The 20222-nt window shown below is 32.1% G+C and overlaps 1 protein-coding gene across 4 annotated transcripts in view; it reads right to left on the reverse strand.

The window, feature by feature from the left end:
* Positions 1–3788: 3788 nt before the first annotated feature.
* Positions 3789–20222, reverse strand: part of LOC127701544 (uncharacterized) — an 81539-nt gene continuing 65105 nt past the window's right edge. For all 4 annotated transcript variants that reach the window (XM_052205457.1, XM_052205454.1, XM_052205455.1 and 1 more), the window contains 7 exons: positions 17801–17908; positions 17020–17162; positions 16453–16645; positions 15569–15693; positions 14710–14883; positions 13731–13868; positions 3789–12930 (listed from right to left, as the gene is read on the reverse strand). In XM_052205457.1, the coding sequence (XP_052061417.1) occupies positions 7619–12930; positions 13731–13868; positions 14710–14883; positions 15569–15693; positions 16453–16645; positions 17020–17162; positions 17801–17908 (6193 nt within the window). In that variant the 3' untranslated portion in view covers positions 3789–7618. The remainder of the gene's footprint in view (positions 12931–13730; positions 13869–14709; positions 14884–15568; positions 15694–16452; positions 16646–17019; positions 17163–17800; positions 17909–20222) is intronic.

The raw sequence follows: 20222 nt of genomic DNA on the forward strand, positions 1-20222 counted from the left end.
ATGAGTTGCGGATGCACAGACAAAAAGAAGAAAGGACTGACAAGACAGAGACAGAAATTTACGTAACTTTGCATTATGTAATTAGATTTCTGCAGCACAGGTTTCAAATATATAATAGATATATATATATATATATATATATATATATTGTTTTCTGTTTGGTATTGAATTTATAATTAACGTAAGATCCATTTTGTTACATCTGGTGATCCGTTTATTTGGCAATCGTCAATGGCAGTCACCAGGGTTTAAGAACATCCGTTGTTCGACCTGCTAGTCAAATGCGTTTTGTTAAAATATACTTTTTCACTTTTTTGGTCTTTTGGAAAATGTTGTTTGTGCTGTATTTAGACCCCTCTACGAAGAAATGTGTTTTGCATGCTCATGTATAAAAATTGCGGTTTTTTTCCAACGCAATCATAGGTTTGAACGTTGTTTTCAATTTAGACTTGTTTGTATTTTTTTGTTTGGGCTTGTATTATATTTGCCTTTGGGTTTATATGATCCGTTCATCCTATTTCGACTCATCAAAATTCAAGAGTCTATCTTAAATTGAGGTAAATTATATGGCCTTCCAAATACCGTTTCGATTCCTAACATCACTGAAGAGACATTAATTGTCGAAATCCGGATATGGTGTACTAATTTCTGCACCTTTTGTTTGCGGTATACCATCTTTTCCGCAAGTTTATTGTTTTCTATTTGGTATTAAATTTATAATTAAGATCCATTTTGTTACATCTGGTGATCCGTTTATTTGGCAATCATCAATGGCAGTCAGCAGGGTTTAAGAACATCCGTTGTTCGACCTGCTAGTCAAATGAGTTTTGTTAAAATATACTTTTTCACTTTTTTGGTCCTTTGGAAAATGTTGTTTGTTCTGTATTTAGACCCCTCTACCAAGAAATTTGTTTTGCATGAACACATATAAAAATTGCGGTTTTTATCCAACGCAATCATAGGTTTGAACGTTGTTTTCAATTTAGACTTGTATATATATATAGATAGACCTTTTCATTGTAAATTGATGAATTTAATCCTGCATACAGGAGAGCCTTGGGTAATCAAGTGGTCTATGTAGTTCATCTACATTGAACACTAGTTTGTAGTTAATGAGTTTTACAGTTCAAACCCCACTTGTGGCAAGGTGCTTTCACTTCAGATCTTAATTGTCTGGGAGAACATGATTTACTTACTAGTTGTAATTGGCTTTAATCTAGCTTTCAGTTACCATGAGTACTCTTATTTCAGTGCTTTGTGTCTATTTTTTTTTTTTTTATGTTAGTTGTTTTTTGTGCCTCTTACTGATACTTTGCAATTGCAACTGATTTTTACAGCTTGTTCTTATGTTGTGCTGTTAAACTACTTTCCCAGGTTAGGGGAGGATTTGGTGCTCACAAACATGTTTAACCCCACCACATTCTTTATATGCCTGTCACAAGCCAAGAGCCTGTAGTACAGTGGTTGTCGTTATTTCATGTCGGTCATATTTGTTTTTCGTAAATTGTTTTGTTATAAATGGACCTTTTATAATAAACTATATTATAAGGGTTTTTCACATTGTTGAAGGCTGTACGGTGGCATATAATTGCTTACTACCACTTCAATCAAACTCTGGTGGATAGTTGTCTCATTGGCAATCATACCACATCTCATCATTTATATCTAGGATTGCCAGTTTTCCTGCAGAATGTAGGTGATTCTCTCTCGGTACTCAGCCTTCCTCCACCAAATAAAATTAGCCGCCATGATGTAGCCAAGTGTGCTGAAAGTGGTGTTAAACACTAACAATTAATCAATAAATTAATCCGGCATCTAGTTACAAAACTATCAAGACAATCCTAAACTGAAGTCATTCACCAATAATGTACACAGAGTTGACCAAATTTATGCCTGGACTATTTTTCCTGATAAGATCTGGAAAAAAAATTCATTCCTGCCTGACTAGTCACTGATTAGATCTGTAGACCTAATCCTCATACTGCATTCATTCAAATGTAAAATATTGATGACACAATTTATCGTTGAACCTATACTGCTAATTAAGATGTGCACACTACAAACTGTCGATCGTTTCTTAGGTCCAAACCTCAACTGGGACAGGAGAAGAACCAAACAGTAAACTTAACAGTATATCATCTCCACCACTCAATTAGTCAAAAGGATAAAAACAAGAGCATTTTATGGAATTGTGTTTTTAGCAATTTTGTTGTCAAATAATGTGTTTCATACTTTTAGGTATAAAAAAATGTTTCTTTTATTTTCCTTTATAGTTTTTTTTGGGCATTGCAAAATATTATTTTTCCAGTGCTATTTATGACACTGCTGTATGAAATCTTCTATGAAGTACAGTAACTGATATTAAATGAAGATGATTTCTCATAATGATGTTTTGAGCCTGCCCTCAGTAACTGTGAGCATTTTTCTAAAATTTGTTATTTATTTTGTGTTAATGTTATCTTTCATACTGTTAACTGCGTTTCCCGTACTGGTTTTTATAGTATGTTCTTTAAAGTATATTTTGTTTATCTACTGATCAAGATTAAAAATGGAGAGGGTTGAGACCGCAAAGAACGAGTTTAACCATGTTTTATTTTCATGTGCCTTCTAAGTTATGAACCTTGTTAGATGTTGTCATTTGTCATATCTTAATGTTTTTGTTCTTTGGAGAATTGAGTGTTAATGGCAGAGCTTTGATTGTTTCTGATAAATTTAAATTTATTCACAACTTTTATCAACTCAAGACAATTTAAAGCTTGACATATTGAATGAACAACTGTCTGTTGTTGAAGCTATATATTGCCCTTGAGATGTCTTATGATTTTTCCCCTTTGGTTGCTGTCTCATTGACATATACCCAACATCTCCTTTTATTTATACAATTTATTCTTTGCTTTTTTTAACAGTACATGTAACATCAAAATTGACTTTGTGTCTAAATTTCTTTATTGTTTGCCCTTTGTTAACATCTTTTGGCAACAAACTTATATAAAAATAAATGGGGAATGTGTCCATGGGACATAGATGATGCCCCTGCTTGCATATAACATTATAAAGGGATATAACTCAAGAACCGTAGAAATGACGCTACCCAAATTTGTACTTGATCAGAGTTTTGTTGTAATGAGCATTGTGTATAAGTTTCATACTATTTGGTTGAGGCAAGCTTAAGAAAAAGAAAGGAAACGAAAAATTCAGCAATTTTTTCATTTGTAAAGGGACATAAATCTAGAACAGTAAAAGTGATGCCACCAAAATTCAAACTTGGTCTGTGTTTTGTAGTAATAAGCATTGTGTATAAGATTCATAACATTTTTTTGAGGCAAACTAAAGTTAGAGAACGGAAACGAAAAATTCAGTGATTTTTTCAATTTGTAAAGGGGCATAACTCTAGAACGATAAAAGTGACGCCACCAAAATTCAAACTTGATCTGTGTTTTGTGGTAATAAGTATTGTGTATAAGTTTCATAACATTTGGTTGAGGCAAACTAAAGTTAAGAGAACAGAAACCAATTTTGGGATGTACGGAGGGACGTACGGACAAGGGTAAAACTTAATGCCCCCTCCGCAACAGCGGTTGCATAATAAGGAGAAGTGCTATAATTGCCTTTGAGTCAACTATCCATCAGAGTCCAAATGATATGGATGTAATCAACAATAGGTCACTGTAGGGCCTTCAACAATGAGTAACACCCATACAGTATTGTCAGCTATAAAGGCATTTACAGACATTGATTGTTGTCTGGTTATAGTGCAGTGGGCTAAAACTAAGAAAAAGACATAAATGACTTTAGTACAAAGTTTACTGAGATGTATTACTTCACAGAAAACAATGATTATGTTTTATAAACATATGACAGAAATAAATATTATGCTATAAATCATTGATTACATTGTGATAATGTTATTCTTACTTACATACCAGTTTGGAAGGAATTTCAAAAATATTATCAAAATCACAATCTTTTTGAAAGTTGCAGTTGTCAATTACTAGGCGAAAGTATTTTCAGAAATATAGAAATGAGAAATTGTAGAAACATTTGGTAAAAGAAATTCAATAGGACAAAGATAACATACTCTTGAAATTAAACAAGGGAGATAACTCTAAAGCTTCTAAAGTAAATTTTACATTATCAGATACAAAAAATGTGGCATCACAAAAATTGGATAATATCTAGATCACCAAGTCATATATTCAACTTGAATTTTATACTATTTGAAATATTTTGAAGAATTCAAATAAGAAACCTATTCTATTTTCATTTAGACTATTTTCCTGAAAAAAGCGAAAAGTTAACTAGACAACTGCAACCCTCAAACAAAAATCGGACGGGACAATATTAAGTAATCCCTGCAAGAGAAATTTCTTACTAAATTACAAATAGAAATTCACTTGAAAAGGATAAATGACCTTTGTAGTGTAATTATAAAAAGTTTTTAGCAACTGTTTTACTGAGTAGACTTCTTTTAATCAGCTAAGAGATTGAATTAAATAAACCTGTTAATATTTAAAAAAAATTCACAACATTCATACAAACTGCATACATGATCACATTATAATTGGTTTTGGTCACAGAAACTGCATCTATGATCACAACTACCGGTAATTATGATTTTTAAGATGAATTTCATACTGCTTATAAATAAAAGAATGTACAAAGATACATATTGCACAGAAAGATTCCATATCACTGGCACATTCATAACATTTACTGGTCTAACAACAACACAACACGAGAACAGAGAAACAAAAATCATTATTAGAACTACTGTTGATTCATTAATATTCTTGGGATACTAATTTTCATCTATTTCTTGAGAATATGTCAACAACATACTGTAAATTCAGAAATTATTGCGTGCAATTATTATTGCGATTTTGTCATTTTAGACTAAAATGCGATTTTAATTTTTGCGATATTGAGAAAAATCCTGTTTAATTCATATAAAAAATTTCAAAATGCAAGTTTAAATTATTGCGATTATAACCCTGTCGCATTATTTTGCAATAATTTCTGAATTTACAGTATCTGAATGTTCAACAAAGGATTTATTTTTCATAGGTCATTATGTGGACTTTGACAAAACAACGAAATCAAATATCCATGAAAATACATTTTTTCCTCAATCCATGAAAATTGATTCCACAAAATAAATGAATCGGCAGTAAGGTGAAATTTAAAATTTAATTACTGTTATTGTCATACTTAAGTAGAATAAGCCGTTTTGATTAAAAAAAAATTCTATCATTTTACTTACTATCATAACAAGAAAATCTGAGCAATGTGAAAATGACATATTTAAAAATTTGACTCTTATTGTCATGGAAATGCATGCTTTACCATCATGACCAAACTACATGTAGTTTTACTACAAATAATAATAAAGTATTCTTTAAAAAGGAATTTTGTAACTGTGATGAAAATTTTGTTGAATGAAACTTCAAGCTTAAAATTCAACAGTTCTTTTTAAGTTCATGGTCATGTTCAATATTTTAAAATGCAATACAGTATTAAATAGGACAATTTTTTTTTTAGAAAATTAGGGAATTTGCATATTTATTTCATTGGCAGTATGGAATTCCAAGGTTTCTTGTGATTATTAAAATAAATCATTTAACAAGCTCCATACATTCAAGATTTATCTCTTCTCAAAGTGAATGAACCTTTAAGTTATTGCATAATCTCTTCAGACCTACTGGGGAGGATAATCATTTTTCACCTATTTCCTTACCAACATTCATGGCTCGTGAGTTTAGGTCAATTTCAGTGTAAAAAGTTTCCTTAGTTCTAGTACCAGGTCATTTTAGATTTCTCAACACACTTATAGTAATTATTAGATGCAAAATGCAAAAAGTGGAAGCCTTTAATTCTACATATATGAGTTATACAATTTGTTAAAAAAAATGACCTTACATTTATCCTAATAATTACCAACCAGCATGTTTACTAAGGTTTGCTGTTGAAATAAATATTTTCTGACATTCTTACAATAAAAAGCATGCTCAAATGTTATAAAATATTTTATAAGACAATGTTTTTAATGTTAGTTGGGTAATAAGAAAAAGCTTTCTGCACTATGTTGGTAAATTCCTAGCATCAGTCCTATTTTCCCCCTAATGAGCCTCATACAAAAAAGTTGATAATTTTCTGACGTTGACCTAATATTGTATATTTATTTGTATGTGTTAACCAAATCTATGTAAGCTAATATGCTCATTACTAAAAAAGACTGTAAAAAGTCAATTTTTAGGGGAACTGAAAGTGCATTTCAACACAGTTTTACTACAGTAGCAGGCTTACATAGACAAACCTTATTTTTAATTTAACAAATAATTACTTAGTTAACTCCCTTAAGCTTACTCTCATAGATTCTAAAAATTAAGCATGGCAGTAATTATAAATGACTGTAAGTCTTCAACTTATCTGGAATAGGGAAGGATTTCTTACTTTTCTATTTATAACTTTATCTGAACAATTAAAAAACATTTTTATCTTTATAAATTAAATGCCATTGGACAATAGAAAATTCTAAAGGACTATCATTTTGACCTTCTTATGAAAAATACATAAAAAAGTTGGTAAAAATCAGAAAGTAACACATATTTTTGGTTAATGTGGAAGAATATCCTGTTTTTTTTTGCTTTTAAATAATTGAATTTTATCACCATGTCTATACAAGGAATTCTTTAAAATAAAGATTTTTTTTCTCGTAAATATTAACAGAGATTACTTTTTTTTTAAATACTACCTGCTAAAACCGATTGTTGACAACAAAGGTGGGAGGACACAGAACAATACAGGTATTGATATACCCTGTTTATATTGAAATAAATATTTTATAATATACATGTACTTTGACAATATATACATTAATGTTATGTATGTTTTCAATGTTAATTAGTTATGACAAATCAATGGCACATCAATATGAAAACTAACTTAACAAGCTGTTGACTAGAAATATAACACACACACACACATATAAAATAACAGTAACAACTGTGTATGTATAAAAATAAATGATGCCTTAAAGCACTAACGTTTGTGATGGCTATAACTGATTGAATTAACTTAATTCTAACACCATAACAACTTGTCTATGGAATAATATCTAGAACTAATGTAATTTGCTGATTTCAAAAAGTTACTTTACCCAGAGGTCATTATAACATTATATAGTTTGTCTATCTTTGGAATAACATATACAATCCATGAAATCTATTTTTAAGTAAAAAAATATCAAACATAATTTCAAATTGTCATTATCAAATATCTTTTCAAGATCATACTTTTTATACAGGTTGTCTTTCAATAACTTTTTCACAAAACTGAACTACAGTTGTATCATCAATATTTAAGGGAGTTAATATATCAAATAGTATGTAAAAATACAGTAAAAAAAGTCAAAATATTTTTTGGCAGGAATAATTAGTAGCTGTAAAATAAATGCCATTCCTGTAGAAGAGTTTAATAAAGAAAAAGAAAATTAAAAAGTCTTAAAAAAGAAAAAAAAAAAACTGGAATTAATAAAATGATGTCAATTGACTAGATGTCAGTTGCTATGATAACAAAGTGACAATCAAAGAAAATAATGAGAGCTAATGAAAAATAAACATCATTGCTTAGCACCATAGAATGGTTTTGGACCAAGTCTAACTGGATGTGGTCTAACCAGACCTTCTAAATGTGAACTAGATGAAGGAATCTCTAAACTATGTCTAAATGTTTCATTTCTACGAGATTCTGTTTGACAATAATTTGGGGATTCACTTCTCACTCTGGGACAATGTCTTAATTGAGAAGTTGCAAGAAGCTCTTCTTGCATTTCTTCTGTTTTACTAGTTTTTTCTTCAAAAAATTGCATCAATTCTTTAATACTTCCTCTTCTTTCGACTTTCCGTGAACTTGTATTTTCAGAGCCATTTATAGGTAACGTTAAAGATTGACTCATTCTATTTTGTGATTCACTAGTGATAACAGTTTCACTTTGAGCAATTGTTGGGGAAGTAACAGTAACATGTGTTGTTTCACTATTTTCACTAAAGCTAACGTGTCTGACACTCTTTGGAGATCCTGCCTCTGACTTCTGTCTTACAAATCTCAGAGATACGTCAACATTTCTTTGGCTCTGTGGAGATCTATTGCCTCTTGAAAATTCATCAGGTCGTAACACTTTAGGGGAATTTCTTAATGATTTCGGTGAACCATCCACAACCGTTTTCGGAGAAGTTCTAGCACTACTAAATCTTATTGTCATTTCAGCTTCTGACATTGCTGATTCGCTTGAAGCCCTCCCACGGGTGCTTCCGCGATGTTTAGGTGGCTTACCAAAGTTTGTAATTCCTATTGTTACTTTTTCTATTTTCTTTGGACGAAACTCATATCCTAAATCAGTGGAAATGCTTCTTCGACTTCCTGGCATTTGCCACAATTGTCCAGAAACACGACTAGAAAATGAATTATTACCAGAATCAGAAAGATCACTGGAGTATTGCTCTGTTTGTGAATATGACCTCTGACTTGTAAATCCAAATTTAGCCTGTTTTATTCTTTCGCTGTTATAATTTTCATGTCTAAAACACACATTTGAATTAGTAACTTCAGAACTGCTACTGGCATTGTCATTTTCAATTTTTTCTTTCAAACTCTGAAGTTTTGTGGATTGATGTGACTGAGTAAACTGGTCATCTTCCTCTTCAGGAAGAAAATCCTCATGCCGTGATGATGCCATTTCTAATGCAGATTCGTCCAATGATGATCGACTAGGAGTCTCTGATAAGAATGTCAATGGCATATTCTGTAATTCATGTGGGTCTTGATGTTTAACATTATGCTGCACTGTAACCTTAATATCAGATTTACTTTTAATCTTATTGTGATCAACGAAAACATCATCACTTGTGTCTTCATCACAAGAGTCCATCACCACACACTCAGTTTTATAATAATCAACACTGTAGGATTTGTGTAATGGTGGTTTTGAGAATGATTTTGGAATAGCTGTAGGTGGACTATTTGTTTTTGGATGAAGTGGTAGTTTACGTTTGACGACCACATCTCTGTATTCTTCTATATATTCTGGACTAGGAGGAGCAAGTTCTGGTAAGTCAGATTTTTCTTTTTTCATTTCCATTTGTACACTAGATGGAGACACTAGTCTCATGTTTTCTAACCCTGTATTTCGGCTGGTTTCCTGTTGAGGTGCAACTAACTGATGAGACACGCCCACCACTTCTGCTTCCAATATTCCTGGACCTTGGCTCGGTAGATTGTCAGGATTTTTTTTGAGAGACATGCTTAATTCTAAATCTGCATTTATGGCATTCTGAGCAGCTTCCTCAGAATTATCCAGTTTTTGAATGACCTGAGGTGAAGCATGAATGATTGGACCTTGTGACAGAAAATGTACTGTTGCCACTGGATACTGATATGGATCAGCAGAGAAATGGGTTTCTATTTCCATTAAGTGGACATTTTGTGGAGGACTTCTTGTATTGCTAAAAGGATCTTGCATTGTTTCGAAAGTTTCTGGAATGTTTCCACTATTTTGTTCACGCTCTGCTTTTAATCTTTCCTGAATTTTCTCTCTCATCTCATTGGACAAATTTTGGTGTGTTGGAATGCCAAAACAACTTTCATTAAAATCAATGTCATCTATCACAGAATTAAAGGGCATGACTTCTGCCATGATCTGCTGGTCATTCAAGTATGGTCCATCAATAGCAGTCTCCATAGGAGCAGGTACATCCATTTTACCTCCTATATGACTAGTCTGGCTACTTGCCATTACAGGGTAGGAAGGAGGAAGAGTTACTCCCCCTGTTACAGATTGTGCAACACTTTTTTTGTCTATAGCACTTTTTGATTTGTCAGTAAAATTAGTTCGTAGCACTTTACCAAAGTCAGTTGGTTCATATTCAATGTTTCTTGGTTCAGAATTAGTACTTGAAGATGTATTGCTGGAAGTGTCTTGAGTGACGACAGTGCAGTGTTTAATCTGTGGTATATTTGATTCAGTCTGACAACGTTTTATCATTGGCTTCTCCAATGTCAAAGTCTGTTGATCAGTACTACATTCAGGAGTTCGTTGTCGAACTCTTGGTTCAAATTCCTCAAGACGTTCCATTGCTGCTATAGTTGAAGACCTTCTTAGTGTTCTTTCACCTTCAAATCCATAATTTTTATTTATTCTTTCTGTCAATTTTTGAATAGAAGGTCTTTCCATTTCAATTTTTGTTTCTAAATTTTGTATTTCATTCAATTTCTCTCCATGGCTACCTAACCGACAAACATCTCCTGTGGGAGCTAGCTGAGTTCTCCATTGTTCATTAAAATTTGACAAATCCTGCAACTTTTTATCAAATGGCACTTCATCAGGACTTTCAATACTATGCTGATGAGCTGCATGAGGAGGCATTCTTGCTATTTTTTGAGATTTTGGAGACTGACCATCTTTTTTAAGAACAGACACAAAATCTTGATTCAATCCTGCTAAATCTTCCCATCTTGGTTGCTGCCTAGGTGACCTTGGACTTTGAACTACAGCATTTTCACCATCAACCATCTGACTTGTTTGAAATAATAACTTTTCAAAATTTCTTTCTGCTGATTCTTTCCCTTCTGAATGCCCATTCTGAAATAACGTCTCATCAATTGCAGTTTCTAGTCTTTGGGTATCAGAGAAATTATCTTTTAATAAAAGCTTAGCTGGTGGACTCTTTGGGGATGTGTTTGCAGGTCCTGTGTAAATAGGATTTTGAACAAATCTCCTTGATGAAGGACTGGTAGGGTCTTGTGTGGTTCTGATTTTATTTGGTCTGTGTGCTATTGGACTAGCATAAGATAAGTCCTCTTGGGATGGGGTGCGTATTTTACTTGGTCTGTTTGTGATAGGACTTCCATGATAAAGTTCTTCCTGTGATGGGGTTCTTACTTTGCTTTGTCGATGAGAAATGGATGGACTACCATGAGAAACTTCGTCCTGTAAAGGACTACAAATCTTATTTAGTCTGTGCATTGCTGATGGACTGTGGGGACTATATTGGACATTTTCTTGAGAAGGACTCCGAACATTTATAAGTCTCTGAGCAATAGGAGGACTGTTAGTAGGTGTTGTATGTTCGCCATCTGACCTATCAGTATTTTTCCATCTTGATGTCCTTTCACTCAATGGACTTACAATCTTCCGGCGATATTCACTTGGACTGATATCAGACATTGGACTAGCTAAACTAGAGGCAGTCGAGTGACGTTTTGAAGATTGATTAGATCGTGCCTGTTTAGTGAAAAATTCAAAATCCTCTTCAGACATGTCTATTTTATGTCCAGTTTCAGCTTTGTAACTTTCAAAATTAATCATATCTTCTTCAGATAGGCCAAAGTGGACCTTTTCTGAAGCTTCTGTCCTTGTTTGATGAATACCAATTGATGCTTCTTTAGAATGTTCAATTAATAAGTCACCATCAATATTAGTTTCAAGTTTTGTTTGTGCAATATGTGTTGGTCTTACAGCCTTTCTGACTAGCTGTGGTGTTTCAACAACCTGAATTTCTGCTCCAGGTCTATCTGTGTAGACATGAGATTCAAGATTATCACTACTACTAGACTGACGTTTAATTGTATCGACAGAACTTGAAGAGAAATCAAATGTTTCATTCATTGATCCTTGTTCTACATTTTCTTTTTTCAATTTTCCTTTGTCAGATTCATTTTTAAAAGCTTTATCAATCTGAGCATTTATTTCCTTCAACGTTCGTGTCAAAGGGGATTCAGTATCATTTAAACTGTCCAATGAAGCACTTCTACGACCTTTCTTTTGCACTTTAGCTGTATCATCACTTTGACTTACACTGAAGCTTTCCACTGATGTTGACAGTTCACTTATTGTCACTGATGATAATAAATCAGTCTGACTTCCTGAAGTCAAATTTTCTAGAGATTTTTGAATGTCTGACGGTACACTGAGACATTTTGACATTTTGGATGAGAATGGCGGTGATACAGAATTTGGCTGGGGATGAATATTATCATACTCCTCCTCCTCATAAGATTGCTGCTTATAAACTACAGATTTGGATGTTGATGTGGTCCTTGACTCAAAATGTTGAAAATCCGATGAAGAAAATGGTGAATCTAGATTATCATAACCACCAGGAGAAACATCTGACCGTGTATGTCCTGTGTCATTCAAATTGTCCTGAAGATTGGGAAACTTTGGCAGTGACTCTTTGGCATGTTTTGATTTCTCATCATCTGAAAGCAATTCAGAAAAATCAGATTTGTGTGGTGAATAAAATCCTGATGGTGATTCATCAGGTGATGTGGCAGGTGAAGTGTTCATCCAATTTTTACGTTTGGCTCCAGGACTTTCTGGAAGATTACCTATAGACTGAATATCTTTTTTATTTCCCCCTTTTTCATGCTTTGTCGAATGTTTAACTTTAGATGATGCTGTTTCTTTAAGTTTTTCCGCACTAGGGGATAACGGAAGTTTCCTTTCCTCAGAAGAACGCTGCTTATTGTCTGAACTTTTTGGACTTGTTGAATTAAAAACAGTTGCATCTTCAACATGAAGGACAAACTTTTCTTTGTCTCCTATTGATTCCAATCTACTTCGTGATCCAATCACTTTTGTTTCTTCATTTTTTAAACTTTTTGCCACTTTTTGCACTAATTTCTCACGATTTTCCTTTTCAAAATTACTTTCATTTTTTCGACGTAATTTTTCACTTTGGGCAATAGGTTTCGTTACCACCTTTTTTTCCTTGGGTGGTGGCATTTCTCTTTCTTTTCTTGGTGTAGAAGATCCTGATGGAGTTCTACGGTGAGTTGGTTTTCTTTTTTCCTCTCCTCGTACAAATGATTGTTTCCTTTCTGTTTTCCGTTCTTTTCTAGCCTCCATACCACTATCAATTGATGAACTTGAATCTAAAGTACAAAAACACATTTTTATAGTTAATAGTTTGCATCAAAGCATCTCTGTTGGAGTTCATCAAATCAAATATAACTGATAATATAAGTATTGTACATTTGTCAGAATGTAAAGTTAATGAACATCACACATATTTTTTTCAATTTAAAAAACTTTCTTTTTTCTTGAATTCCCCTAATTCTTTGTCTCTAGTGGTTTTTCCTCCACATTGGTAGCATCAAAATAGGGACAAAATGAACTTTGTGACCCATTTAATTTTGGAAACAATACACATCATGGAAGTATTTTCTTTTTCCAAACCTGTGCTAAAAAGCACTCTATTTTAATCCTCAGCATAATTATGGAAACAAAACATATTTTTCTTCAATAAACTATAAATTTTACCTTCAAATTTATACCAAATATAAAATGCCATCAAGGGTATAATAATAATAAAAAAAAATCATATTTTCAGTTTCTTTTTACAATTTTGTTACACCCCAGACATCAAGATGTTTTTTTTTTATTCAGATAAATTTATTTAGGTTACATTCATGAATATCTGTTAGAGAGTAATTAAGTATTATAAGGTGTTTACAACAGATTTTCATCTGACCAGTGGCTCTTTTCACAATACATTTTTGAATGATATTTTGTGAAGAAGAGTCACAGGAACACTGATGAACTGAGAATATAATCAATGTGATACACTGCAACTTGTCTAAACTGGATTGAAATGTATGTCAAAATAAGACATTTGTTTAGTTCACACAAATTACAACCTGTCCATTTAGTAATCAAGAACACATATAATTACCATCAATCATTTCTACATCAATTGGGACTTCTCTTGATCCAGGTTCTATAAAGCTAGGATATTCATCATTCATTAAACATCTAGGTGACTCTGTGGAAGCAGATCTTTTGTGTTTGGTCCTTGGAGACATTTCTTCATCTGGAAAATTAAAAATTACATGTTAATTCAAATATCTGACTATCAGACATTTAAAAGACTTGGTATCATAAAAAATTACCTGACGTTCTATTTTGACCAAATAAATCACTTGCTGACATTCTATTCAGCCCAAAAATTTCTTACTGACTTTCTATTTTTGGCTAAATTACCAACTTTCTATTTTTGCCAAATATTTGGCCAAAAAATCCCACATTGACATTCTTTTTTGACCTAATCAATCACTCACAAACATTCTTTTTTGGCCTATAAAATCACATTGACATTTCGGCCATAAAGATTACTCACTGATTTTTTTTTTGGGGCGTATTCATTTGGATCACTCACTGAAATTCTATTTTGGCCAAATTACCAACATTCTATTTGGAAAAACAAATCCCACGCTGAAATTCTATTTTGGCCTAATCAATCACTCAAGAACATTTTTTTTGGCCTATACAATCACATTGACATTTCGGCCATAAAGATTACTCACTGATTTTTTTTTTTAGGCATATTCATTTGGATCACTCACTGAAATTCTATTTTGGCCAAATTACCAACATTCTATTTGGAAAAACAAATCCCACGCTGATATTCTATTTTGGCCTAATCAATCACTCAAGAACATTTTTTTTGGCCTATATATATATATATACAATCACATTGACATTTCTGCCATAAAGATTACTCACTGACTTTTTTTTGGGATGAATACATTTAGATCACTCACTGAAATTCTATTTTGACCAAATCAATCCATCAATCAATCAACCAAACAACCAATTAATTTTAAATTCATCATAAAATATTGTGTTCATTAACCAGATTATCAAGAGTTTACCTGAACAAGAATTAATTCTAGGAAAATCATCAAAGTGACGTGAAAGTCTATGATCTCTGTTTGGTAGATTGATCAGAGACTCAGCACTTTTAGCTACACGTAATCGTCTTCGCTTCCAGTTATGGACATCTTCCTCAGTGATGGCTTTCCTTTCCAGGTCCATTAATACATCTTCTAAAAAAGTAAAATAATTTGATAATATTCATATCAGCAAATATATTATCATTTTTCAGTGAATGAAAATATCAATGCTAAACAAAATATTTGTGTTCATAATACTGTAAAATGTAACTCTTATGTTTTTATTATTTGTATTTTCAGCCAGGTTAAATGTATTTCATTAAATGTTTTTTTTAATAACACATCATATATATACTCAGATCAAAACTATCTGTTTTATTTGATAATGTTGTAGATGAAGACTTGTTCATGTTTGAAGTGCAATATTTAAGCTATTTTCATTTTAAACAATAAACTGAATGAAGTTTCATCAATATTTTGCTGAACAAGTAGGCAATATTCTATGTCTGACCTTGGATCCTGAGTTAGATTTCTAATGCAACTCAGCCAAAGTGATAAACAAACATATCAAATACTGACCAAGAATCAGAATCATTTAAACAAACGATAAAGTGACCAAAAACAATCTATTATGTAGATGAATCAATTGAATACTATTCAATTTTTACAAGTAGTAAATAAGTTGTTCATTTGTATTTTTGTTTAAACTGATATCAAATTTTTGAGAAAACAATTCCATTTCACAGTTCCATGTTCCTAACAGCAAGAAATGTACAAGAAGAATTGTGATCTGGTTCCACTTTTGCACAGTGAACTAGGAACCCAGTTTATGTATTACCTTTACCTCCTTTTTGTTTGATACTTCCTCTCCCTGATGATCTTGTGAAAATGGACCGCCAACTCCCTGGTGACTTTTTACCCTTCAAGTTTGAAGTAGTATTGTCTCTAAGAGGCATTCTTTTCCTGAAATACAAAAATTTTAGATTAGTTTTTTCTCTTATTTTTGCCAAATCTTTTACGTATAAATACAGTAAACTAATTTTTGCATAGAACACATACCAGTGATGCCATCATTATATTTCATATGAAAAGAAGTTATGGTTTTGATGTATGGAGCACCATTAGTAACATTGTAAACATCTGATTTACATGAGAATAATGTTGATTTGTGATTTTTATGTAATGATCAAGAATTATAAGAGGAATTTGAAAGAAAACAATAATAATATATAGCATTTATAAACAGTATCTCAGCACAGCATTCAAAATTCTAAGATTATTGCTTAAGCAGTGTTTAAAAAATCACCAGATTTTCAAATTTAGCCTAACTTAACACCACACACAAATTAAAAGTCATTGTTAGGTCAAAAACTGTAAAACTTTGACCTTAAAAAGGCATTTTTAGATTTATGGTACTGTTGGGTTGTTGTCATACTGTATATTGCAGATCTTGCTTTATTAATTTTCATAATAAATCCTTATCAGTCCATATCTAGTAGACTAAGTATTAAAAATGTGAGAAAAGGTAATTTTTACATTTTGTTCATCAGAAACAGATTGTTTTCTATTCTACAAATATGATCTTTTAGATGTATCAACATCTATACATAAAGGATTTGACTGCACAATAATCTATTTAATCAACTTTAAACACATTGACATAACTGCCAATGGACATCAAGCAAATAAACATTGATCAACCCTTTAATCAGTTAGTCTTACTTGTATCCAGGAAGGTCTATAACTGTGTGATACTTCGATGGAAGTTTTTCTGGACCACCGCCTACATTTATATACTTGTGTGGCGCAGGACGGAGACTTGCAGACAAAGCTCTCTCCCTTGCTTCCTCTAATGTAATAAGTTTTGTTGGTGTAGAAATGGCTAATGACTTTGGTCTTGGTTTTTTTCGAGACTCTGAAAGAGAAACTTACTTTTTAAACTGGTTACGGGTATGTATATCTACTTAACTTATACTATTCTTATCATTAATCAATGTATTTTTGTCAAATACTCAGTTCTTATTTTTGCAAGCAACTTTATTCCAACAGTTAATATTATGTGTAAAATTTTGTTTCTGATTATATATTCATTGGGTTTTTAAAATGTATTCCTCTTCAAATTTTCATTTGATTTAAAAAAAAAGTCATCTTCAGACATCATTCTAAAAATAAATTACATATGAAAAATTGCAGTTTAAAACATACAAAATATATGCAAACTGTCTGTATATAATACCAGTCTTTATTCTACTTGCTATAGAATTTATGTGTTATGTAAGAGATATTTACGTGTAAACTCTGGAGAACTATAAGATGGCAATTTATCACTAAATATGAGATCAGCATAAACAATGAGACATTCTGTAACAACGGCCTGGATCCCCACACCTTGTAAAGCTGCTGCCCCTCCACCTGATTCCAGTTCTTTAGACCTGTTTAATCAAATGATACAAAATCAACAACAATAGCATATATCAACATGATATGTTACTTTCAGTCCCCAGTAAATATATTTTAAATCAGATAGTATTTCACGTCTTTCTGTTATTTTCATTAAAAGTATAAAACTTTACAGATCAGTGCAAAATATAATTTTCAAGCATTGTTACCTTTGTAAACAAATATGAAAGCCACATATATCTCACACTGATGAGGTAGGATAATAGACAAAACTCATTACATGTGTAAGAAAATCATCCTTTTGAAAATTCATTATATTCCTTAACATTATCAAAATTCACAACAACCTAATAATTTCATAAAGAATTAATTGTTATAACGGTGATTTCAATTTTCACTGAATAAAAATCATTCAAAAGGTCTGTCAGACATTGGCAAAAGTCTAGTTAAATTTGGTTCTGTCCAGTGAAATGAAATGAAGTTACATACGGACCAAAATATCATGTTTTAAAATCATTTTATCTATCAATTGTCCAGTAAAAAATGCTTGGTCCTGTATAGGCTGAATACTAACTTGAGCAATATCAGAACCTTTGGAATCACTGCTTTAAAACTCATTTACTGTTGGTTTTTTATATCTGTTGACTATTCTGATTAAATAAATAATTACCTGAGAAGATTAGGTGCCCATACTATGGCTAAATTTTTGGAATGCATGCCAGTGTCATTTCCATTTGTGGAAACTTTTGCTAAATGTCTCATTAAATACTCCAAAGTTCTGAAAAAATAATAGATATGTGGTTAGTATTTCACATTAACTTGAAATCATTACTGTTTACATGCCAAGAATATTTCTGTTTCTGTTTCTGGGACAAAGGATTTGTGATAAGATTCCTGATTTTCATGTGTTTTTTTTTATAGACTTGATAAACGCAAAAGTATCATTAATCAATAATTTTTATAGCGACACAGATAGGCTATTAAAAAATGTAATATGCATTCTGTTTTCTGCTCTTTGGACAGTTGTTGTCTCTTTGACACATTCCCCGTTTCCATTCTCAAGTCTAAAATTTACTGGAATACAGGGTTTCCGCTGGCGGTCGCCAATTTCGCATTTTGCGAAAAAAATAATAATTGTGGCGATTAAAATTCATCATTTGCGAAAGAATTTGGCGAAAGAAATATATATAACGATTTTATTTCATCCATCTTGTTTATTTATTTTTTTCGGGTTTCTCGGCCTTTGCCTGATCAGACAATACTCGGAAGTCACCTTGAACTTGTTAAGATTTTGACAGAAAATCAATAATCAGCTGATTGCATTTTATAGCTGTAGGCAACAAAGGATTAATTAATAAAGGTGTTGATTGTATTGTTTGACAAAAATATTAAATGATATGGTTAAATGGCGTCCATCACATGTCACATAAAGGATTTATAAACAACTTGAGACGCACGTGTATGATTCAAACTTTTGACATCTCCTTTCCTTTTTTAACGATGGTCCGGAAAGGAAAACTGATGAAAAATGTTGAAAGCAAGAAAATTCTCCGACTTTTATTTTAAAACTTTATCCTTCAACTTTGATATAGATAATTTACTTGTGTTTCAAGCATAGTTTTTTATTGACGATGGTCCAGAAAAGAAAACTGTCGTTATGAAGAAATATATTCAACAGGTTGGGAATAACCCCTCAATACCTTTCCACAACAGCAAAATGACCCTTTTTCTGAGGGGCAGTCCCTCATTTAAGGTTATCTCACATTTGGGGGGTTGTTCCAAACTTGTTCAAAAGTAAGAAAAATCTCTGCCTGTAGTCTTTATCCTTCAACAGGAAGGGAACTATATATCATATATCCGATTAACTAATTGAAGATGAATCTTGTGTTCCCAGAGGTCAAAATGATGATTTCTATATTGCTATTTTTACAGTATCTTTTAAAAAGTAAATGTTTAGTGTTTATTCATTACAATGTAGACTAAAAGATAAGTTTAAGAGACTCATTTTATTATTCTTTTTTTTTTTTGGGGGGGGGGGGGAGGAGGGGGGATAGAAAGATGGAAAATTTTAAACGAAAAATATATTAATGTTACTTGGCGAAAAAAATATAAAGTGGCCAAAAATATATTGATTTGGCGAAAGAGGTGGCGAAAAAAATAATTGACCCAGGGGAAACCCTGCTGGAATAATATATAAAGTGTGAAATGAAACCATTTTATCGAGTGTATCAGTGATATACATATGTATGCATTTCATATAAATAAACATGATATTACTGTTATTGCTTTACTTGAGAAAAAAATGCAATACATTAATATTTTCTGCCAGTTATCCTAATCGACGGCTTAAAAACTCAGTACAGTTATAACAGTTTTGGAATGTAATATGAATACAAAAAAATTAGCATTGTTTTCGAAATATCTGTCTTGTTATAGAAGATATAAAGAATGTATTACAAATAAATGGGGAATGTGTCAATGGGACACAGATGATGCCCCTGCTTGCATATAACGTTATAAAGAGACATAACTCAAGAACCGTAAAAGTGACGCTTCCCAAATTTGTACTTGATCTGAGTTTTGTGGTAATAAGTATTGTGTATAAGTTTCATAACATTTGGTTGAGGCAAACTTAAGTTAGAAAACGGAAACAAAAAATTCAGCAATTTTTCCATTTGTAAAGGGGCATAACTCTAGAACGGCATAAGTGACGCCACCCAAATTCAAACTTGACCTGTGTTTTGTGTTAACAAGCATTGTGTATAAGTTTCATAACATTTGGTTGAGGCAAACTAAAGTTAGAGAACCAATTTTTGGACGTACGGACTAACAGACGGACAAGGGTAAAACTTAATGCCCCCTCCACTACGGCGGGGGCATAAAAATCTTAAAATTACAATAGAATCTACATAAGATTCAAGAACAAATATCGTAATCAATGATATTTGCTATCAATTTTGATGGACATTTTGTTATTGTTTCAATGACATATACAGAAACTCGTCAAATAATACCTGTTATGAGGGGGAGGTAACTGTTGAACGACTTTCATTTTGATGGACATTTTGTTATTGTTTCAATGACCTATGCAG

The sequence above is a fragment of the Mytilus californianus genome, unplaced genomic scaffold (assembly GCF_021869535.1).
Source record: "Mytilus californianus isolate M0D057914Y unplaced genomic scaffold, xbMytCali1.0.p SCAF_5, whole genome shotgun sequence".
Classification (NCBI taxonomy): Eukaryota; Metazoa; Mollusca; class Bivalvia; order Mytilida; family Mytilidae; genus Mytilus; species Mytilus californianus.